We start from the raw sequence: 25051 nt of genomic DNA, 5'->3' as shown, positions 1-25051 counted from the left end.
GCAAATGATATCATAGTGAGAGGCTCGAGTCAGCATGCTATTTCCTCACCAAGGATTAAAATATCAACGTGATATGCCTAATACGGGGTATATTGTATAGGTATTAGACTATACCGATATGAGATACGATTGCAGGTGTATCATGTCAGTCACCGTATTGGCACATGTCGTATAGTATTGGCCAATAAGCACCGATATGAAAACGTATCGACCATGGTTTCAATGAATAACACGGTGCCTCACTATAAAAAAGAGGAGCGGAATGTCTCAAACCCAGGTTGGTCAATGCCCAAGCACGCAAGCACCTTTAACCACAAGGCCATTTCTTATTTCATGTCAACAAGTATAATAAATTATCTTTTATTAAAATTAATGTTTACATGTAAACAAAAAACATATATTTATTTTCATCAACTCCAAATTAAAAAAGAACAATATTCAAAATTAGTATTTTATAAATAATTTATAAAATCCATATATATACAAAAATGAATTTTAATTTCAAAAATTTATATAAATAAAATATTAATAATAGAACAATTATGTTTTAAGAGTAGTAATAGAATAATTATTTTAATAATTAAATTTTATAAATTTGCACATTATATATATATATCTTAAAATTTTTATAAACTATTAATTAATATTTTAATTTGCATTAAATAAAAATGTAAATATTGTTTATAAAAATAAAAATATTGTTTAGAAAGTATTTGAAAATATAATATAAATTGAATCTTTCAAATTCATTAATCTACATTTTATATAATTTTTTTAATTTTAAAATTTTATAAAAAATAAAATATTAATAATAGAATAATTATTTTAGTAATTAAAATTTATGAATTTTCATATGATATGCATCTTCAAAATTTTAATAGATTTGATATATTTTATGTTAAGGTTATATTTTAATTTTAATTTTATAATAACATATTTATAGTTGTTTTGAGATTAAAATTAATGCTATTAATATATTTATGGAATTTGTATGCATTTTCTTAGCGTATCCAAGCGTTTCCATATTTTTCATCCGTATCCATGTGTTTTCCAAGCATATCCATATCTGAATCCAATTTGTCTGATATGATACCTGATACTGATACTTTAGTCCTTGTTCCTCACTACTTGCTACCTTAAGCTCCACCTTTTCCATCAAAGATCTCGGCCAACTTCACTATTTCCTAGGGGGTTGAAGTTCTCATATATGAGTCCACTATTCACCTATCCCAATGGAAATACATCATTGATGTTCTCCAAAAACCAATATAGATTTTGCCAAACCTATCTCCACACGTGACGGGATCTGCTCACAAATGGGTGCCTCACAGGCACATCCACCGTGCATTGGCTGCTGGCTCCACACCGGTCTCTCTCCACACCAATGCAGCTGGCTGCTGGTTTGTCATTATCCAAGACGATGAACACTCCACTTACTGATGCCACAATCGCCAAATAGTTGGTAAGCATGCACTCCAATATATAACCTTTATTACTCGCCCAAAAATATCATTTTGTATTAATAAGCTCTGCCAGTTTCTATACAGCCCTACCACTTTTCATCTCTCTGCTGCCAAGCGTCTATTACGCTGTTTGAAAGGCACGCCCTTGATGATCATGCCATACAGTCTGATTTCCTCTTCCTCCTTCCAGCGCCATGCCTTACCTGTTGCCGATTGGGCTGGATGCCCGGATGGCAGATGCTCCAATGGGGGAGTTTTTGCATTTTTCTTGGTCCCAAACGGATGTCCAAGAAGCACTCAGTAACCCAGTCTCATGAAGTGGCTCCAATCACTTTTCTCTGCATTGCACATATCAATGCCTTCTCCTCCAAAACTGTGGTCTGCCAACATTGGTGCCACATATGTCATGACTAACCCAGTCTTTCGTACGTGCTCGTATAAAATACATAGAAATTGATTTTTACTTCGTTACAAGAAAAAAGTGACAAATAAGCAATTGAGTGTTCATTACATTACATTACATCACAACAAATGGTCAACCAACTGATATATACTCACCAAAGCACTCGCTGGTCCACGGTTCACTCGACTACGTACCAAGTTGAAAGTAGGTCTTCTCCTTCAACTTGGGTGGGGGATGTTAGAGTAAGCTGATATATATCCACTGCAACCGTTTGAGATAAACTGATCAAACTCTCTCACCGATTGTTGTAATTATCTCTGTAATTATCTCTTATTTTTATGTCATTATCACTTCAGTAATACACTGAACACAAGGAAAACTATTCTCTCAAAACTCCTTTAGTTAGCTATAGAAAAGTTGTGTAGTCTCATCTCCCGTCTCCGTCGACCTGAACCTTTAATTTTCTGGTTGAATAACATTTTGGGCGTGGAAACTTGATGCTTACGCTTATCTACCCAGACGAGCTAGCTAGTTTTGATTGGGGGTACTACCTGGCTGATTCATGAGAATATCTCAACGAGCCAACCAACGAAGCATTACTTGCATGGGCCGTTCAGCCGTTCACCGTTGGGCGAGCGACGACCTTGTTTGTGAGTCTGAGAGTTTAGCATAACTTGAGTTGATGAGACCATCGGATCAGACCACCATACCCCATTAATTCCTCTCTCAACTACTCGCATTTATTATTGATGTGGCTAACAATTAGCAATTAACATGGCCGTCGTCTTTTCCACCGCCCATCAACCAACAGATGGAGACGGAGATGGTGTTCTCATCAGTCATCACCTCCTCCTACATAAATTATAAATTTAATGAACTCAGAGGCCCAAGACCCGGCGGTGAACTCAGGATTGATTCCGAAATCCGAATTATTGATGATATACGTAACGCAATAATTTCGGTTTCGGCCGCTTTTGGTTTTCGGTTTTATACTTCCAGATTCCAGTTCTGGGTCATAAAGGTCTGGATGCCATCTCTTGTAGGTCCTACACAATTGTAGGTATCATGCCTTAAGCCGTATAACAGAAAATCTCGAGGTCTGAGCGAACGCATAACAGAAAATCTCGAGGTCTGAGCGAAGGAGCGAAAGCCGAAGGAGCAACTAATTTTCACGTGGATTTTCCGTTAGTTAAAGATTTTTCAGGTATCATACCTTTGCCGTATCACAGAAGTTGCCTTTAATAATTAATAAAGGGAGAAAAAGAGAAAATTTCTGTTTGGTTTAAATTGGAGGTCGTCCCCAGCTAGCTAGCCCGTTTCATCTCGGATTTGTATTTTCAAGGGTACAAGAGAGCCATTTGTTTCTGCTGCTGCTGCTGCCATGGGTGCTTCTGAATCGATTCCGCAGAAGTCCATCCATGAATTCACTGTCAGGGTAAATACAGATATCAGACTTCAATTCTCTCTGTTTCTGTCTCTGGAGATTTAGACGTCGGGGTTCTGACAAATTCCATGCTTTAATACAGGATAGCAGAGGTAAGGACGTTGATCTCAGCATTTACAAAGGGAAGGTTCTCCTCGTCGTTAACGTTGCTTCCAAATGGTACGTTCCTTACTTTTTTTTTCCTTTATATGCCCTCAATCTCCTAATATTTTCTTCTCTTCTTATTGCCTATTTCCTTGATTTTCTTTCTGAAATTATGATTCCTTTTCTTTTCTTTATTCTTTAAATCGTACGGAACCGAATCAGTGGATTTACAGATGTTAATTACACTCAGTTGACTGAGCTTTATGGCGAATACAAGGACAAAGGTAGGATAATTGTTACTTTTTCTTTATTCTTTTACTTTCTTTTTCGTTTTTATTTATTTTTCTTTCTTGGGAATTTGGAAATTTAAAGGGTATTCCCTCGTTTTCTAAGAGACCAGTTATGAGGCACTCGTGAAGCTGCTTACCCTGTTATCTGAGTCTGAATTCTTTTCTTTTTTCTTTCTTTTATTTTGTTAACGCCCACGAATCTTTCTGGAAGAACTCTCTTCTTAATACTTGTTGAGGATTTCTTCCGCTGGGTCGCTTTTTTACTTGCCTAGAATATTTAAAATAGTTATTAATAATATTGAAATACTTACTTCGGTCTTTGTTCTTTTACTCCCCTGGGTGCCACGAATGGTTTTGCATTCTTTTTAAAGGTTTTCTTGATAATCTTATGTTTAATTAAGACATTGTGATATATAATTGAAAATTCTCCTTATTAATGTTTTAGCTGGCCTTCATATCTGTATGTTTTAGCTGGTTGGTTATTTAAATCAAGACGTTTAGCTAGAAATATTAATCTTTTCCCTCGAGTTATATATGGTTCTTTTATAGAACTGAAAGAATATTCTTATCCTATTCTGTTAATTTAGGTTTGGAGATATTAGCATTTCCATGCAATCAATTCCTCTACCAAGAGCCAGGGACAAGCCAGGAAGCACAGGAGTTTGCGTGTGCAAGATACAATGCTGAGTATCCGGTGTTCCAAAAGGTAAGTGATATTGTAGGTGATTAATTGATTTAAAGCAGTGAACTGGATTTTCAGTTTTTAACTTGTTGTGATTGTGGAAGTTAAGTTTACACTGGATTAACTTTGGTCTGCTTTTGTTATTTTAGATTTCAGTTTTTCCCAAAAACAACTAACAATTTTAATCACGAATTCCTGTTTATTGGTTGGATAAAGGCTTTGGAAACTTATTGGAGTCTTTTGCACTTAGATGTTATTCATTTTCTAGCCTGTTATCAAAATATTGAGGTCATAAACCCTCCAATATTTTGATATATCTTTCTCTCTCCCCAACCTCCTCCCTTGAATTGCAACAGACAGGAAATTGTTTGTGGTCTTTTCTATGACTAAATTTGGGACATTGTTGGGACCTTGGGAGGATTATCAAGAAAAGATAGAACAAGCAACAAGGAAATGTGAACTACTGAGAAAAATGGAAATACAATGTAAGGAAAAACAAAAAGGGAGAGAAGGCTGACAAGGAATGAGAAGCTTCCCAATTTTTTGCAGAAAAAAAATAATTTTTCTCCTTTCCTTTTTGCCTTATCTGCATGGATGGATGCTGCACTAAGACAGATCTTTGATATTTCGTGTGCATTAAGTGAAAAGTGAAAAAGAAGGAATAAATTATCATAATTTTTATTGGAAACGATAATTTTAATTCAATGATTAGTTTAAAAAAGTACAGCTATCAAAACCCAGAACAAAGGTGCTGACCCCTCAAAGAAGTTCCCAGTTACAATGCAGCCCAAAACAGAAAATTTATCATAAATTTGTGGCCTTTTCTTTCCTAGAACCTTCATCTATTCTGACCATCGACACTGTGTTCCTTATACCCGTTTTAAATTCACATATTTTCTGATACTTGTACATAAAAGATACTACACAGAACTACCTTGAAGGGAAACAGAATTGACCATCCTCTCTTTTTCTTCTGGGGAGAATGGACCCAGCAATGGTTCATGGTATGGCACCATGGTAGCCCCCAGATTTATAGTGCGTAGTCATGCTCAAAATGATTTATATGTTGGAACATCTCAAGTGCACATGGACATGTGCCTCTTATGGATTAAGATGTGGTCCCCCAGTATAACCCTAAAGGTGTCTCTTTTCTTTTCGTTTATTTATTTATTTTTTGTTCTAAATGTGGTACAGGATGTGAAAAGCTTGGAAACGATATTTAGGCTTCAGAGTTCAGACTTGAGTCTAAAAAGATTAGTCAGAGATTGGTATGGAGGTTCATAAGTTTTGTAATGGGGTGTTATATATGCCTCGGGTATAGCACATGAGTGTTTTTGTCATTACAGTGATCTTTATGTCGTCCTAATAAATTAAGTGTAGGGGGGGTGCTGCCAGACCCACAAGATACTTTCTCCCACTCTTTTCTTCTTTTTTCTTTTCTCTCTTCATCTTTTCCAGCACTGATTACATGGTACCAGAGCACTTCCTGGGTGATCTGAACTCTTTCTAGGTCTTTTTCTTGAGTGGATTGAAGGGCTGATCAACTAATTAGAAGGAAAAATCTTGTAAAGTGTTGGACTGATCTAAACACCTTTGTTCTTCTTTTCTTTTGTTTTTTCTTGGTCTTAGTGCTAAGAAACATCAGTTGTGGTAACTGTTTTGGGAAGATGGGAGTGTAAAACTCATTATTCACTATAGAGTTTTGGATCATGTGATGTTCTGGGTGCTGGGTGTCTACCAGAATTTTTTCTCTTGATCATGGACTGTGTGATAGGACTGGGAGCCATGTCTAATGCTAGCGGATCACTCTAAGGGACACCATAAATCATTAAAAGGCTGAGGTAAGTGGATTACGTGCTGTTTAGTAAACTGTGGTTGATTCCAGCCCTTGTTTTGGGCCTGTTTAGCCTCTCTTGTACTAGGGAGAAGTCTGTAAATGAGTCAACAGATTTTTCTCTAGTTGGTGGTGGTTGATTTTTCATTTTAGAAGTCTATGATTGATTCATTCTGGTCCATGTAATGCAAGTAAGGTGGACTAGAGTTGGGTGTGTGACCTGCGAATGTTGGTTTTTTCTTCTCGTTGTTAGGCATTATGGTTAAAATTGTTTCTTTGAAGTAGTTGTGTGGAGTGCACAGTGCACCACATTGTAGTTTTTGGAGCCTGTGTAGGCTGCTAGTTGTGTGTGTTATTGGTGGGCTGAACCATATGTTAGTGAATTTCTTCATTGGATGTTATGGAAACTGAGGATTCAGTTGGGTTAGAGAATAAAAACCTATTCAGGGACCTCACCTAATAGCTTAAGCTTTTAGGTTGAATGTTTCCTTGACATGGTGTTAGAGCTTGTTTGACCAAGTGGTCTAGTTTTCGATCCTTGCCATCCCCATTTATAATTAATTAAATTTCAATATAAGGTATGGGTGGGCTTGTGCTTGTCCATGCTTCAAGCCTGATGGGCTTGCGTGTGAGGGGGTGTGTTAGAGAATAAAAGCCTATTCAGGGATCTCACCTAACAGCTTAAGCTTTTAGAATGAACAGCTTTAATGCAGCTCAAGCATGAAGAAAGAAAAAGAAGAAATTTTCTCAAAGAAGAAATGGAAAAGAAGAAGGAAATTTGATAGAACTTCGTTAATATAAGGCAGATTACAAAGAGACAACAAAGTTGGGCACTTACCCAAGAGAGGACTCTCTCAACTCTCGAAAGAAAGCTCTAAGCTTCACAAAAACAGAATAAAAAACTTGATGCCTTTAGCTTGAAATTACAAGGCTATTGGAGCATTAAATGAAAAATTAGCTGTTAGAGATTTTAATGAAAACTAGCTGTTAAGTCTACTAACAACTAGCTGTTAGAAACCCACTAACCAAAATGGCTGTTGGAAGCCCATTAGTGAGTTTAAATTAAGGCCCACTTATTTTATTCTCTGAAAATAATTTTATACTTCTTGGAGCATAATTTTAAATTGCATCAATCTTCCCCTCGTGAAAAGAACTCGTCCTTGAGTTTTAGCAGCTCCAAAAGAATGATTTGTCACCATGCCTCCGTTGCATTTCTTTGTTATTGACCCTTTGATAGGAAATTGATGGTATAAGCCACCAATATGGATTGGAATTTCTTCATCATGTCTCCTATCTATTGAGACATGCTTCATGTGTTTCAAGTTAGCTAATTCTTCTTCAACACCCACTCAAAACTTTAAGAAAATGGCTTTCAATAAAGGTCCTTGTACACTTGTATGAAGTAGTCAAAATCTCCTATTTGATAAGCATTATCTCCATCGCTTTGAAATTCATTATAGGCAATAGAAGATTCCTCATACACAACAGGGTCTTCATCAAATATTGGGGGACTATCTGATTCAATATGTTCTTCCTCAGTAGATACCACTGATGAGAATGACCACATAAGATTGTCATTGCAATCTGCCAAGGCTTGCTCCATAAACAAAGTTAGAGCAAAATGGTTGCTTTTTGGAGCTTATTTGTGAAGCCTTCATAAAATTTCTTCTATCATGCATTGAAGGGTTTTATAGATTTTCTTAAGCTCATTGATTTCATCACTAAGGTTGATATTTTGAGTTGGAACTTTATTAATTATTACCTTGTTTCTTGAAGAATTTGGTTGTAGTAGGCAGCTCGTTGGCCAATATTTCATTGCTTATAACTTTTTTGTAGAAAGCTCTGATTGATGAATTATTTGTTGCATTAGAAAATAGACTCAAATAGCTTTTCGATGATATACAGAATGACCTATTTTGGTGAAGATTTCGTTGCCAAATCTGGGATGTTATCTGCCCTATTTTTTTAGATCTGTAACACTATTTTTGAATGGGAAAAAGAGTAGAGCAATGAAGATACAAGCTCTAAAGTAACCTGCTTTTATATCGATTTATGTAACTCAAGTATGAAGAAAGAAAGAGAAGAAATTTGTTCAAAGAAGAAATGGAAAAGAAGGAAATTGGATAGAATTTCGTTAATATAAGATAGATTACAAAAGAGGCAACAAGGTTGGGAATTCATTCACATAGAGGGGTTAGGGACTCACTCACCCAAGAGAGGACTCTTTGAACTCTCAAAGGAAAACTCTAAGCTACATAAAACAAAACTAGCTGTTGGAGCATTAAATGAAAACCAATTGTTATAGATTTTAATGAAATACCAGCTGTTAAAAATGCACAAACAACTAACTGTTAGAAACCCACCAACAAAACTGGCTGTTAGAAGCCCATTAGTGAGTTTAAATTAAGGCCCACTTGTCTTATTTGTTGAAAATGATTTGATACTTCTTAGAGCATAATTTTAAATTTCTTTAGCATGTGGGAGCGTGTTGCTGTGTTTGAGAATAAGAACCTACTCAAGGATCTCACCTAACAGCTTAAGCTTTTAGGATGAATAGTTCCTTGACAAGCTGCATCTAATGTAACTTCCACCCCTCTTGCACTTGGTAACAGCATGGAGAACAATTAGTCGTAGCTATTACTACCCTAGATGGACTCAACTACTTGAAGTGGTCCAAAGGTATGAAATTGTTCATGGGGGAGGGGGAAACTTGGTTACTTGGAAGGTGATGTTGTGGAACTCAAGTGGGTTCAAGAGAATCATATGATTATGTCATGGCTTCTCCCAACCATCCAACCCAATTTAAGAAAGAACTTCATTTAGGAAGACACTTGAAAGGAGACATTGGAGTAGGCTAATGCCACTTATTTTGAGCAAAGGCACCATGCAAGGAAGGGGAAAAGAGTCTTTCAGCTTATATTTTTGCTCTTACATATATGCAGAAAGAGCTGGGCCACTATCAAACAATAGCTTGGAAGTGTGAAGAAGATTCTAAAGCTTATCGTACATTACTATCACAGTAGAAAGGCCTTCCTAGCTTGTCTTAACCCATCCTATTAGCCTATATAAGTATAAGGATTTGCCCACCATATGGGAGGTTTATCCTCTCATTCAATCAAAAGAAAGTAGGAAATTGGCTATGAATCCTTTTCAAGGCAAGTGGATTACCTTGGCTACGAAAGGGGGGTAATGGTGGTGGTAAGAAACTTGAAACTAGTAAGAAACTGATGGTATGTGTAAAGATAATTTATGGTGCATTCATTGCTAGAGAGCCAGGCACACTCAAGAGACATGCTAGGATCTTGTTGGCTGACCTAAGAAGTTCACCAACAAACCTAAGGGTGAGAAGTATAATTCAGCCAAAATTGCTTCCTAAGAGTCTGAGCCTAAGTATGATCTGCTAAGTACCATGAGAGATTACCTTGAGAAGTATGGTAAGGTGCTGCACAAGTTGTAGGAGACTTCACTTCTTCCATCTACTTCATATGCATCTATATCATGTTTGGGTAATACAATTGTATTGAATGTTTTCATTCCTAAGAATGTTACAGAATCCCTGGCTTGACCTAAATGGACATGCACTATGAGGGAAGAAATTTGTGCCTTAAACTAAAACAACACATGGGAATTAGTAGATTTTCCTAAAGGGAAGGGACCTAATGCCTGTTGGATGTAAATGGGTTTTTATAGTGAAGCATAGTGATAATGCTTCAACAAATTGGTACAAATCCAGATTAGTTGCAAAAGGTTTCTCCTAAGTGTATGGAGTAGACTATGCTAAAACCTTTGCTCCGGTGTTAAAATGATCTCCATAAGACTCCTTTTGTCATTAGCGGCCAATTTTAATTGGGATCTCCACCAATTTGATGTCAAGAATGCATTTCTCAATGTTGACCTAGAGGAAGAGGTTTACATGTCAAGGGATGTGAGAAAAAGGTTTGACTTTTGAGGAAGTTCCTATATGGGTCGAAACAGTGCCCTAGAACTTGATTTAGCAGATATAACATGGTTGTGCAATAGGTAGGTTTCGAACAATGCCAAGTTGATTACACATTGTTTGTGAAGAGAGAAAGGGCACAGTTGCAACTTTGATTGTTTATGTGGACAATAATGTGATTTCAGGTAATAGGGAGTCAGAAATAAAGAATTTGAAAATTTTCTTGGCTTCACAATTTAAGGTGAAGGATCTAGGTTCTCTACATTATTTCTTTGGAATGGAGGTTGCTCATTCCAACAAGGGCATCTTCATATCTCAAAGGAAATATTTCATAGACCTATTATAGGATGCTTGTAAGTCGGGCCAAACCAGCAAACACACCCATTAAGCAGAACCATAGATTGAGGGAAAGTGAAGGGGAACCCCTTCTAGATGTTAAAACAATTTCAGAGATTAGTGGGGAGACTGCTGTATCTATCTATGACTAGACCTGATATTTTTTTTGATAAATATGACTAGACTAGACCTGGTATTGCCTATGCTATGGGAGTTCTTAGTCAACATTATGTATACTCCCAAGAAATCTTATCTTGTAGCCGTAGAAAGGGTCCTAAGGTACTTGAAGAGGCAACCTGGATGGGGTATCTTGTTTGCTAAAGATGGCCATATGAAAGTTGAAGTGTACACGAATGCTGATTGGGTTAGGTTGGTTGATGATAAGAGATCCACTAGTGGTTATTGCACATTTGTAGAAGGAAATTTGGTGTAACTTGGAGGAGTGAGAAGCAGACAAAGGTAACATGGTCTAGTGTAGAAGCTAAGTACCGAGCCATGGCTTATGGAGTGGCTGAAGTGTTATGGATCAAGAACCTTTTGAGAGAGTTGGGATTCACAGTTGACAGTATACTCTTTACTGTGATAGTAAGGGTGCTATTAGCATAGCTGTCGATCTTGTCTTACATGAGCAAACTAAGCATATTGAAGTCAATAAACACTTAATTATAAAAATTGCACACCTTATCTAAGCTCTGTTAGCAATTAGCAGATGTATTTGCAAAGGAAGTCAATACCCTGTATCACAATGACTTATCTACCAAGTTGGGAATGATCGACATTTAAGGTCCAGCTTGAGGGGGAGTGTTGTAATGTGTTGAAGATTAATCAGTTTTATGATGTTTTTCTGAGTAGATGTTTTATGTTAGTTGTTAGATAGGAGGTGGGGACCACAGTAGTTATGTGAGTCCAAATTTTATTATGTTTTTGAGTGTTATATATGCTGTTTTACGTTTTGCCACCCTATAAGGGCATAGTTGTCTTTGTACTGCTCTATTATTTTTAGTATAAATAATAAGTGAAGGGGGCGGCCATATTATTGCTCTCTTTTCTTTTCAACTTCTCTTCTTCTCTTCTTCTCCTTCTCTCTTCCTTCTCTCTTCAAGAAACTACTCTTCTTTCATATTTTTTAATTCAGCAGATTTCTACTTGGTATCAGAGCATTGGCTAGGGTTTCTTAAAGCATTCTCATGCAGCCCTAGATCAGCCGACTGCATGAAGTAGTAAAGGGCTGATCGATCTACTATAGATTGCCCAGTTCTTGGATTTTTTGGTGGGATCTAGTCATTAGGAAGGTGATCTACTGTTCGACATCAAAATCAGGAAGAACTGGAGTAGGGGGAAGAGTCCCAGAAAAGTTGGACTCTTTGCTTTTGACCTGATCTTGGGCGCCCAGGTATTGTTAGTTTTCTTTTGATTTTTTGAAGAGGGCGGTTTGATTTCTGGAATTTTCTAAGCCTCCTAGAGTGATCGATTCACTCTTTTCTCCGTTGGGAGGCATGGGGAGGAGAGAGATTTCTCTCTAGATAGGGTTTTCTTCTTCCGGAAGGGTTGGTGTCTGTGTGTGTGATATTAAATTATTTTTGGAAGGTCTCCAATCTAATTTTTCTTACTGTTGAACTATTTAAACTAAGATGGAGAATTGGAATACCAAGATGAAATCTATCGGTACTGCGGGATTGGGTGTCGCAGGTAGTAGTGATATTTTTGGGTTTGGGATCATTACTATAGTAAAACTTGATGGAGTGGGCACAATCAGCTAAGATGGCTATTGGTGCCCGTGGAAAATTAGGGTATTTCAACAGGGAGGAGAAACCTGATATAGACTCTTCCCGATGGGTGTAGGAGAATTACATGGGAATGTCCTGGTTGTGTAATTCTATGTTACCTCATATTGCAAAAAATTTCCTATGGGCTAATATTGCTAAGGAGATTTGGGATGGAGTGATTGAAACCTACTTTCATAAGCAAAATGAAGTCAAAGCCTATCAGTTAATAAATTAGGTGATAAGTATGAAATAGGGAGAAAAACCTCTTGCTGCGTTTTTCTCCATGCTGAAAATCCTATGGCAGGAAATAGATCACTTAGAAACTGTGGTATGGGAAAGTGTAAATGATGTAGCAACCTATCACAGACTGGTAGAAAGGAATGGGGTTTTTGAGTTCTTGGCAAGGCTGAACCCTGAATTTGACATTACTAGGCAACATATTCTTGCTAGGGAGTGTGTGACGCTCTCTCAAGCCTATGCCTTTGTCTCTAGAGAGGAGAGTAGGAGGAATGTAATGCTAAGACAACCTAGGATTGACCAATCGGCTATGGTTGGTACAACAAAACCTAAGCCGAATGGAGATAGGGGGAGTAGTGAGACTAGAAGGGAAGATAAGAAGGACTTGGTGTGTGATTATTGCAAGAAGCCTAAGCATACCAGGGACACTTGTTGGAAGCTTCATCCAAATCTTATGCCTACCCGGATAAGGAACACGAAGGGAAATGCAAATCAAATGTAGCCACTACAGGAGACTCTTCAGCCCCTCTTTCCCAAACTTATTGGGAATTCATTGCAGTAGCAGTAATGAGAACAGAATTGGAGAGGTTTGGACAGCTTATGAGTAAGAAAGATTCACCTAGCTCTAGCCTTCCAGATGGACAATAGAATGCAGGAGCCAACTACACCACTTCCTTTGCACATACAGGTAGTTCATATACAACTGCAAACCTTGCATCCACTTCAGGTAAGGAGAGACCTCCCTGGATTATAGACTCAGGAGCATCTGAGCAAATGACTAATGCCCCTACCCTTTTCAGTTCCTATCAGTTGTGCTTGGGTAGAGACAGGAGACCGGATCTGCTCCTCACACCTGGCGCCTCACACGCACATTCTATCATGCATCGGGAACATCTTCCATACTTATTGGTTATCATTCACGGGAGATGTTCCCAATGTATGGTGGATGTGCCTGTGAGGCACCCATTTGTGAGGAGCAGATCCTGTCAATATAGACAGTCTCTCTACAACAGATGGTTCACATATTCCCATTGCTGGGAAGGGGACAGTTAGAGTGACCAATGATATAACTTTGTCTTCTGTTTTATATGTCCCTAGACTTCATACCAACCTACTGTCTATTAGTTCTTTGACAAAAAATTTGAATTGTTCCGTGAGGTGAATGGAGTCTACCTTCTGGATGAGATTTTGAGACATCAGGGCCATCATGTTAGCAGTAGCAGTAGTAGTGGGTGAGTCAGTGAACTAGATTATGCTTTGGCACAATCACTTGGGACATCTTTCTTTTAGTTCTTTGAAATGTCTTTTCCCAAAGTTGTTTGAGTCTATTCAGTTATCTACTTTGGAGTGTGAGAGTTGTTAGTTAGGAAAACATTGTAGACAGTCTTTTAAACCAAGTAATAAAAGAAGCACTTTTGTGTTTAATATTGTTCACACTGATGTATGGGGGTCATATCATATCCCATCCATGGGAGGATTTTGTTACTTTTTCTTGTTTGTGGATGATTATACACGATATTCTTGGATATATTTGATGAGATCACGTGATGAGGTTCCTAATTTAGTACGACAGTTCCACCAGATGGTTCTTACACAATTTGGAGTGAGAACTAAGGCTTTTAGATCAGATAATGCCAGAGAGTACTTTGAGAAGGACCTGACCACGTATCTCTTAGAACATGGTGTAATTTATTAGAGCAGTTGTGCATATACACCGCAACAGAATGGAGTTGCTGAGAGGAAAAACAAACATATTGTGGAGGTGGCAAGGAGTCTTATGGTGTGTGCTTCAGTTCCTGTGCAGTTCTGGGGAGATGCAGTTCTTATAGCCATGCATTTGATAAACCATGTTCCTTGACGGACTTTGGGGTTTAAGGTGCCATTTAGTCTTCTTTTTCCAGATGGGGAGATATTTCATATACCTCTGAGGGTTTTTGGTTGTGTTTCCTTTGTTCTCATTCTTGGCCCTCATCGCAAGAAATTTGATCCTAAGGCCAAGAAGTGTGTTTCTCTTGGGTATGCTTAGAACCAAAAGGGTATTGCTGTTATGACCCAGTGTCGAGGAGCAAATTTGTCACTCCAGATGTTACCTTCTTTGAATCCACCTTCTTCTCAAGTGGTTCTCCTCAAGGGGAGAGTTTTGGGGAGGAGAACTCACAATCTGTTCCTCTTCCTGTTTCTTTGGTGCCTCCATCAGTTCAGCCAGCACCTGTGCCTCCAGTTTCATTACCTGAGCCACTACGGGCAGCCTCAGAGAAATATTAGCGTCGGTAGATGATGGTTGACTTCATACATCCTCAACCCACACCACTCTCTATTAGTCCTTCTAAAACTCCAGATTCGGCAAATACAGTTCCAGGTATTCCTCTTGAGCCTGAGCCTGTTATGTTTTTTTATGATAATGTTCCTATCCCTAACACCATTGTTGCAGTTGATCCCACTGACCTTGATCTTCCCATTGCACTTCGTAAGGGGAAGAGAAAGTGTACAGCCCATTGCATTTCGTACCATCTTTCCTACAATGCCTTATCACCTTCCTACCGTGCTTTTCTTTCTTCCCTGGATTCTGTGTTTATACCCAGGAATGTTATTGAGGCTCTCTCCAAACCTGAGTGGAAAACAACCATGCAAGATGAGATGAATGCTTTGGTCAAAAACCAAACTTGGGAAATAGTTGATCTCCCCCCCCCAGACAAGGAGACAATCGGATGTAGATGGGTATTCACAATGAAGTATAAGGCCGATGGCAAGATAGAGAGGTATAAGGCAAGGCTGGTAGCAAAAGGGTATACTCAGACCTATGGTGTTGATTATCTGGAAACCTTTGCACTAGTATCTAAGATGAGTTCAATTCGTATCCTTTTATCTCTAGTAGCTACCTATTTATGGCCCTTGTTCCAACTTGATGTCAAAAATGCCTTCCTCAATGGTGATTTATAGAAGGAGGTATATATGGACATTCTAGTAGGCTTTTATGAAAATGTTGGTAAAGGAAAGGTGTGCAGATTCAGAAAATCTCTATATGGACTGAAACAATCACCTAGGGTTTGGTTTGACAGGCTCACAGGGGCACTCATCCGTTTTGGATACACACAGACATAGTCTGATCACACCCTCTTTGTGAAGATGAGAGATGCTCTGGTGTCATTTCTGATTGTGTATGTGGATGATATAGTGGTGACAGGAAATGATCTAGAGGAGATTGGTGATCTCAAAAAATCATTGCAGTAAGAATTTGAGATCAAAGATCTTGGTGAGCTCAAATAATTCTTGGGGATTGAAGTTGCAAGGTCCAAGCATGCGATCTTCATTTCATAGAGAAAGTATGTAATTGACCTACTGCAGGAGACTGGGAAGCTGGGGACCAAATCAACAGACACTCCTATTGATCCAAATCACAGAATTAATGGTGTGGATGGTGAGTTGGTAAAGGATGTGGGGAGATATCAAGGAATGGTGGGCCAACTGCTGTATTTGTGTATGACATGACCAGATATTTCTTATGCTGTCAGTGTTGTGAGTCAGTACATTCATGCACCTCAGGTTCAACACTGGGAAGCTATTGAGAAAATACTTGCATATCTGAAAAAGCACCCTAGCAGAGGCATTCTTTTCTCAAATCATGAGAATCTGAAGCTAGAATCCTATACAGATGCAGACTGGGCAAGATGCTTAGATGACAGGAGGTCTACATTAGGAGTGTGTACCTTTGTAGGTGGAAACTTGATCTCCTAGAAGAGTAAGAAGCAAGCGGTTGTGGCAAGGTCAAGTGCAGAGGTTGTGTATAGATCCATGGCTCATGGTGTCTTAGAACTTCTTTGGGTTAGATCTCTTTTAAGTGAGATTGGGGTGAAAGCAGAGGAACCTATGATGTTATACTGTGACAATCAGGCTGTAATCAATATTGCCCACAATCCAATTCAGCATGATAGGACAAAACACATTGAAGTTGATAGACACTTTATAAGAGAAAAGGTAACAACCGGAGAAGTTTGTTTGCCTTATGTCTCTTCAGAGTGGCAGCTGGCTGATGTTCTCACTAAAGCAGTGGCAAAGAACAAGCTTGAACATGATCTACGCAAGTTGGGAATGTGTGACATTTACTCCCAACTTGAGGGGGAGTGTTGAAGATTAATCATTTTTATGATGTTTTTCTGAGTAGATGTTTTATGTTAGTTGTTAGATAGGAGGTAGGGACCACAGTAGTTATGTGAGTCCAAATTTTATTATGTTTTTGAATGTTATATATGTTGTTTTATGTTTTGCCACCCTATAAGGGCGTAGTTGTCTTTGTACTGCTCTATTATTTTTAGTATAAATAATAAGTGAAGGGGGGGCGGCCAGATTATTGCTCTCTTTTCTTTTCAACTTCTCTTCTTCTCCTTCTCTCTTCCTTCTCTCTTCAAGAAACTACTTTTCTTTCATATTTTTTAATTCAGCAGATTTCTACTTAATGGAGTGTTATATGCCCTGGGTATAGTACAGGGGTATTTTTGTCATTACACTGATATTTATGCAACCCTAATAAAATAAGTGTGGTGCGATTCTTTCTCCCATTCTTTATTTCTCTTCTCTTCTCTCTCTTACTTCATCTTTTCCAGCACTGATTACAATAAAGTTTCGAAAAGGGTTAGCATGAAACTACTTTAGGTTTTCAAGATAACGATAGATAGCATGGTGTTCTTGGATAGTGTATAATGATGTGGACTAGGATTGGGGTGAATATCCCTAAGCAAATTGGAGAGTAATAAGGTGAAAAGGGTGGATCAATAACTGGATGGGGAAATAGAGAAAGAAATGAAGAAAATTACAAGAAGGTTATGGAGATATCTTAGAGGAGCTTACCCTTTATATCTTCAATCCTCAAGAACAGGAATCAATACCTTCTAGTTGTATTCAATAATAATGATGAATGGAAACCTATTTCTCAAAAAAGAAATTGCAATTTTACTTATTTTAATTAATAAATAAATAATTTATGGAGCAAGAGAACTCACTTGGAAACAATAAACCAACTTAAGTACAAAACAAGTTTCAAAACTGAAACTAGTAAAATGTGATACAAACAACTAAACGCAACAAAAATATGGAATTGCACTATAGCCAATTAATCATATTATAAAAAAATTGGAAACTTGGCAATTATTTCCACTACTATGCTTGTTGGGCATGCCAATTGCCAAAGCATTTAATTGCAGGGCCTGTTCTAGAGCCCACTTTGTCTCACTTTGTCTGGGTTTTCCTCTTGTCCTCCATTGTTTATAGCTATATACTTCTGGGCCATATCCTGGATCTTATTGCCATTGCTCCTTTCCCATGTTATTGTGAGCAACTGGAGAATGTGAAATAGCATGTTTTGTTCTTAAAATTGTGATGCTTCTCCTAAATCTCTAGTGTTTTCATTAGCAGTTTACACATGCATGTTGTATGTGTCTCCATTTTTCTAGATTTGGTTTTTGTATCTCTGTTGAAATGCAATACTCAGGATTATTACATGTCCTCATACCATGGATTTGGTTTCTAGCAATTTACATCAGAAGTATGATTTAATTAAGTTGTTTTTGGGGCTACACTTCTGTCCTATATTCCCAGAGTGATTTATTCTTGACACCATGAGCTTGATCTCTGTAGAAGAAAGTTAAGGTTTTATAGACCAGCAACAGCAATAGTAAAGGAGTGAAAATAATTGGTTGGGATATGCCCACTGTCATATATGCTAGTAAAACTAGAGTTTTATGCCAACTAGTAAGTATCATTCCTCAGTAACTACAAACAAATGGGACTATGAGATAAGATCTGGATTATCCAGTTCTAGGTTTTCTTTCTGGGAAGAAAAATCAAGTTTCCATTCTCGAGGGTTATAGATCATTCCCCTCTATTTTTTGGTAAATTTCAGGAACTGCCTTGTATCTGGGGATATGAACTTAGCCCCCGTCCCTCCCATCCCCCTTTGTGACAACCTTCATGTATGATTGAAGGGATGAGAGATCCATCCCATGGACGCCCAAAGATTGCGGAATAAGGGGGCGAATTTCAAAAATTTCTCTCCTTTCAACTAGGAATCGCATTCCCTATTTAGAAAATCATATTTTCAATGATCATTCTTGAACCATAAACTGAACCAGATCTGAACCAAAAAGAGTAGGAGAGGATTATACCTGATACGGAGAAACAATATCTCCCAATGGAGGTGTTCACGCCCAAGGAAGGATCCAAAATCTGCTCCCACTGAAGATGGCGCAGTGCAGGATGGAGCCAAATCAGCAATGTTCTTCTCCAAGAACTCTGTCCTTCGCAAGAAACAACAGGATGGCACGTGAGCACAGCTTCCTATCAATTCTTCCTCCAAAAATTGATGTCAAGATCAAATCTTGACTTCTCCCACTAGTGGAGATCGAACTGGCAAAACAGGACGGCAAGAACAGGGAGGCGGCAAGAAAGAATTCGCAGGGTGCAAAATTCTCTCTTCTTGTAATTTCAGCACTGAAGAAAATCTGATTGTGTGTCTCCTAAAGGCTGCCGCCCCCTCCTTCTTTTGTTAACCTAAAAGATCAGCTCCTAATCCAATTAGGAGCTACTTATCCAAATCATATATGGATAAGACCCCTTTTAGGTGATAGGGATAAACCCTTATCTTATCTGCAGATTAGATTAGCTTTATCCTAATCTCATTAGGAGGTTTCTAGATCTGAATCACATTCAGATCTGGACTCTATGAGTGGATAGGGTCAAGACCCTATCCTATCTGCTAATCCATCTCAGAATTCGCTCATTTATTAATTAATAAAATAACCCAGTTCGAAATGGGCTTTAGGCCCATTAAGCTTATGTGCTCACTTAACCTTCCTAACTGCTGCCCAGTTGGGCTTCCTTGTATGGTGTGGGACCCAAGCACTGATCTACACATCAGCCACATGGGTTCGGCCCAGCCTTTGTTACAAGGCCTGGCCGAATACACTGTTATGGACAGTGCACCCCCTGAAACCCATCAAATGGGCTCTATGGGCCCAACACTTACCCTAAGTGGTCCCTGGGCCAAGCCACCTTGTAACACCCAGGGACTGTGGGCAGATGCAAGATTAGCCCATCAGGTATTATCCTCAATGGTCTTACACTTAACCTCTCAGCCCATAATGATCATACACTGCCCGACAAGAGAGGACCTCTCCCTCGGCTACAAGGAACAATGTTGCACTCTCTACTTATATGGATCCCGGGAATTAAAACCTTCTTGCAAACATTTTAGAAACCATAATATATATACTTTTATATCTCATATAAAATATACTTTGCAAAACAAATCTCAACGGTTGAAATCGGCTGCCGGCAGTCTTGGTTTCCATCAGTGAGAGTGCATCCCCGATCATTACCTTTGTCCGACAAAGGGGCTGATCCTGTCACTATGATCACCCACTCAGATGAATTCTCAGACTGTCCCAACATACCCAGGTTTTGACCCCCGCTAAGGATCTCACTGAATGGTACATCAAAGATAGCCCAATCCGACACCTAGTGCAGTATCATAATCGAGTCTAGGGGTTGAGTGTAACTTTTCAGTTTTGCCCATCAATCTCCAAGGTCCAGGGCAATACTGGAAATCTGGTCCAGTTCAAAGATTCAATTAATCCTACACTGTATGTGCCTAGGGTCTCACGCTAGCAGTTGAGACAGGCCACCCCAACCGACTTGGTGGCACCACAGTGTCAACCTTGTCAGCATAGGTCTCCCCAGACCGATCCACTGGCTGTGAACATTCTAAACTAACACGAGTCTCATTAAGTGTCCAGTTTAAGGGTATTACACAGAAACATACCAAGGGAACATGAATCAAATATGCACTTTTATTCATTTACAATAAACTCATAAATTACATCATTCTGATTGAAGCTAAGGGCATACAAAACTGTCTAACAATGATAACATGACCTCCTCCTTTAATGTTCTGTCAAAGGAATTAATGGTGAATTCCCATAATCCCATGTCATGAAAATCTAAATGATGTATAAAGGTTTGAACTAATCTTGGCCATGGACATGGTATAGTAGATAAAAGTAAACATTAGATCCATCAGGATGGTTTTTCAAGTAATGCTTCAATATTTCTAAAGAATCTAGGCCATACACCGAGTCAGTCCAAATATATAGGCCATGAAAATGGTCTTTTAAGATAAATGAGTTAATCTCAACCATCCAAGCGATGCACCAAGGTTCCAATTAATTTGGACCATCCAAACAATGTATCAAAGGATTCAAATCAACCCAAAAATCTAGGCTATAAGAGTGGTCTCTTAAGAATGCACCAAGATTTCAACTAAACCTGACTGTTCAAGTAATGCACCAAAATTCCTAAAAAAATGCAGGCTAGTAAAGTGGTGTACCAAATAAAATCCAGGATCTGGAACATCAAAATGACCTCCTAATATCATTCATATTAATCTCAGCCATCCAAATGATGTAATGATTCCACTAATCTAGCCAATCCAAATTATGTACCAAATCAACCTAAAGGTCTAACCCATTAGATTGGTCTTCCAAGATCAGTGAATTAAACTCAACCATCCATGTGGCATACCAAGATTTCAACTAATCTAGGCCATCCAAATAATATGCCAAGAATGTTATTAATCTTGGCCATTCACATACTGCACCAATTTTTTTCTGAAAAATTCAGATCATCAAAGTAGCATTCTAAGCATAGTTGTCAAGACGAAGCCAAGGCGGGGTGCCTAGGTGACAAGGCGCCTTTGGAGGCTAGCCTCGCCCAGTTTCCAAGCAGTTTTGCATACTGTGCAATAAAATACTTTTATATTGTTATTTTTTTAGATTATAGTTATAAAATAGACATTATTAAAGAAAAACAATCATTTTTTTTGTGTTTATAAACTATTTTTTTTTTTATTATTTTCTTATTTGTTAGGGTTTAATCAATACAAACATTGCTAACTGCTGTATTGAACCCTCAATGACTTCAAAATCTGAACCAATAAGGGGAGAACTTAAAATTTTGTCTAATCAACACATTTCTTCTTCCACCTTTTCTTTTCTTCTTTTTCTATAACAAAAATAGGGGTTCAACCCCTATATTTTTCGAATTTTTTTTCCTTTCTTCTTTTTCTTCTCATAAATATGTTGATTTTCTTGACTTAAACATGAAGTTTATAATTTTCTTATGAAAATTATGGATAGTTATTAAAGAAAGTTGTTTATGGAACCTAGGGAGTAGGGAACTACCCTGGGGCATGTGGTTTTAACTTTAAAAAAAAATCCATCGCCAAGGCGACAAGGTGCCCCCCTGTCGCCTAGCCTCGCCTTGGCGCCTTGAAAACTATGATTCTAAGACCAATTTATTCAATCTCGGCTATTAAAATGCTTTACTAAGACTTCATCTAATCTTGCCCATCCTAAAGATGTATGAAATCAACCTAACAAAGTGCTTTCCTAAGATTGGTTAATCAATCACAACCATCAAAGTAATGTACAGAGTTCAACCAATCTACACCATTCAAAAAATATACCAAACTAACCCAAGAATCTAGGCCATTAAAGCAATCCCTTAGAGCAGCAGATTAATGTTGTTCATCCAGGTGATATTCTGAAATTTCAACTAATCTAAGCCATCTATATGATATACTATTCAAATCAATAATCTGCTTCATCAAAATGGTGTTCATAAATGAATGAAATGGCTATAGGGCATCCAAATAATGTACCATAGTTTCCAGATGGTAGGTTATATGAATTCTGCCACTGATAAAATCAGACATTATCTCTGATTTTCTCTCTGGACCACTGCTTTTACCACTAGTTTAGTCATTCCTTCTATCAACATATTTGCCTTAACCATCTCCAATTGCTAAGGTCAGTCTATTACTCCCATTATCAATAAAAAAGGTCAGTCTATTACTCTTAGACATCCGAAGGATGAGCCAATATTTCAGCCACCCCCACCTTTCCTATTATCCCAACATTGCTGCTGTCTCCATTTCCTCCATCTCCACCATCAGTCCATTGCCCACACACCAACACCTGTTTAATCTTTTTCTTCACCCGACCTTTACCATCCTCATCATTACCTTATCCATCACAACCAGTCTACTCATCTCCACTTCAACCATTGCTTCCTCTGTCATCCCCACCACTAGCCCCTATACGATCCTATGCCACTAGGGAGTTGATATAATGTGAAAGTATTGGTTAAGTGCAAAAAAATGGTATAGGGGCCTAAATGTCATAGCCCTCAAAGTACAGGGGTCCCTGTAATTTAACATAATTTCAATCCTTGTTCTTTATCAGAGAAGACTAGGCTAACTGTTAGTGTAAATGTTTTCTTTATGCTTACAACAGATTTACTGTTACTTTCTTGTTATAAAAATTCTTGTATTTAATTGGATGTTCCACCACTTTTGCACTTTTGTTTTACTAGGTTCGTGTGAATGGTCCAGAGACAGCACCTGTCTACAAATTCCTAAAATCAAGTAAATCAGGAACATTTGGATCTAGGATAAAATGGAACTTCACAAAATTTCTAGTTGATAAAGAAGGCCATGTCGTCCATCGTTATGGCCCGACAACTTCCCCATTGTCCATTGAGGTAGGCTACCAGTCTTCTGGTTGCTTATGTGGCAACTTATTTATTTGTTTCATTCATTCATTCCGTTGCCTGCATTTCTCCTTTTGGAATTCTTATTCTTTGCTTCTTTGGTGTAAATGCAGAAAGATATCAAGAAAGTGTTGGGAGAGATATGAGACTTCGTTAGTTCATATTCAATTTGGTTTCAGACAACAGACAACTTATGTAATTGTATTTACATGTTCTTCAAGAATTAGGTAGAGATTCTTTAGTTCTCCATTTATGCCTGGGAAGAGGTTCTTGCTTCCCCCCACCCCCTGCAGCCATTGGATTAAAGTATTGGTATCACAGAGAATTCTGGAAATGCAATTACACTTGGGAAATACTAAGACACATAATGTCATAACATCAATAACACATTCTGAAACCCCATTGGCTATAAATACTGTTAATAGTTTGTATGAAGTAATACTTTGCAATCAACACTATAGACAATAGACATGGAGAAACTATAATTTACATTTATATGCAAAGTAGACACAAACTCGTTAAGGTATAAAGGTGTAAGATTTATTTTGAGATAATCTATAAATTGTTTACACATGAACCCATTTTATGAACTAATATCAACCAATTGACCCCATCTACCCTCTATGTAAGATCAAATATGAGACTCTAGAACACTTACTTTTCTACTGTGATGCTGCTCAGTCTGGTTTGGAAGTTGGCTGGCAGTTTGTATGAAAGAACATGGGGACAAATCTTTCACTGACAATGGATGCATATATTAACATAAGGAGTATCAGGGTTTGAAAATACTGAACATGTTTCCTCTGGCCATGGCGCTTTCCTGTTATGGAACATACAGAAGGGAAGAAACAAACTGCTTTTGACAAATCCCAGTTTGACCCAGCAACAGTCATTAGAACGGCACGATATCAAGTCTCAGAACGTATTCAATTGAGCACAAACAATACAATGAAAAGTAATGAGAATCCTCAACATATGTGAATATCTATCAAGCTATGGTCCTACCACCTTACCAATTGGAGGGCCTCAAACTTGCACGAGAACTTCAGATGTCAATTAACTTTATGCTGATGATAGATTGGATCTTAGTTTTACACTTTTACCAGATTTTTTTTGAGGCGTCTGGAGAGTCTTTTGGGTACACTGTAATTAATATCTGAACTGATTTCTGGTCTTGGTTGTTTGGTAACTCTCTACCTCAAGAAGAACGCTTTGCCAACTTTTTGATGGTTTTTAAGAACACAGCGAATGGTGCAGGGAAGTGTTGGAAAGCTACGTCTACAAGCTCTTCAAATCTCCCCTTTTTTCATTCAGCGGTTCTCCCACTGACAGCGACTAACAGTAGTTATGACTGCTTTCTTTCTGAAACGTCTACTTGATAATATTCTTCTGGACAGTGATAGATAATATGATCAAGTATGCCTGCTCTCTACGTGACTGCAAGTATTTCAATGGCTCTGAAGTAGTCTAATCGCTAGGATCTGTTGAACCATGCATGCCCAATCCAGAGAATTAATTGGTTGGCCTCTGGATGGTGCGAGTGAAGGTGCTCTATGCAGACATACGCTCTACATGAGAGCTCTCTTGCAAGTCATGTCCTCTTCATCTTTCCTTTTCAGATAGGACATGAAGTGAACTACTAATTGGACCCTTGATCTGGGACGCACTAGTCAATTCAACAAAGGTGGATAATTCCTATTTTTACTAAAAAAGAATTCCTTGTTTGGATCAGAATGCAGTTGGGAAGAATATGTCTATACGATTTGCAACTCGACATAAACATGTCAAGCACCCAGAATCCAGATCACTCTGGCCTTTTCAAACCAGCTAGCAAAATGGGAATCTCATGCTGTTAGACTAATATGTGCTAATCTACTGATGACCCAGATCGAAATTGTTTGATTTCGATAGGACGGATGAACCACCAGGCCAAGTTTGATGGTTGAGGTTCAGTGGGCAGTACATCTGTCAGCATC

At 38.2% G+C, this 25051-nt stretch overlaps 1 protein-coding gene across 3 annotated transcripts; it reads left to right on the top strand.

The window, feature by feature from the left end:
- Positions 1-2761: 2761 nt before the first annotated feature.
- Positions 2762-23488, top strand: GPX4 (glutathione peroxidase 4). Of its 3 annotated transcripts, XM_010257572.3 has the most exons (7): positions 2762-3070; positions 3209-3301; positions 3393-3469; positions 3617-3678; positions 4272-4390; positions 22899-23066; positions 23189-23488. In XM_010257572.3, the coding sequence occupies exons 2-7, from the start codon at positions 3248-3250 to the stop codon at positions 23219-23221; spliced, it is 513 nt and encodes a 170-aa protein (XP_010255874.1). In that variant the 5' UTR covers positions 2762-3070; positions 3209-3247; the 3' UTR covers positions 23222-23488. The 3 variants fall into 3 exon arrangements, with proteins under 3 accessions (XP_010255874.1, XP_010255873.1, XP_088751402.1); XM_010257571.3 differs by lacking the exon at positions 2762-3070 and having other exon boundaries at positions 3142-3301; XM_088895276.1 differs by lacking the exons at positions 2762-3070; positions 3617-3678 and having other exon boundaries at positions 3247-3301.
- Positions 23489-25051: the final 1563 nt, after the last annotated feature.

Source organism: Nelumbo nucifera, chromosome 1, assembly GCF_055504915.1.
Source record: "Nelumbo nucifera cultivar China Antique chromosome 1, China Antique-T2T, whole genome shotgun sequence".
Classification (NCBI taxonomy): domain Eukaryota; kingdom Viridiplantae; phylum Streptophyta; class Magnoliopsida; order Proteales; family Nelumbonaceae; genus Nelumbo; species Nelumbo nucifera.
This window is presented reverse-complemented; position numbering and strand designations above follow the sequence as displayed.

Excerpts from the sequence above, each read along its gene's own strand:
- GPX4 (XM_010257572.3), top strand. The coding sequence starts at position 3,248 with ATGGGTGCTTCTGAATCGATTCCGCAGAAGTCCATCCATGAATTCACT. Across the intron at positions 3,679-4,271 it reads TGGCGAATACAAGGACAAAG|GTTTGGAGATATTAGCATTT; the intron begins GTAGGATAATTG and ends CTGTTAATTTAG. Across the intron at positions 4,391-22,898 it reads AGTATCCGGTGTTCCAAAAG|GTTCGTGTGAATGGTCCAGA; the intron begins GTAAGTGATATT and ends TTGTTTTACTAG.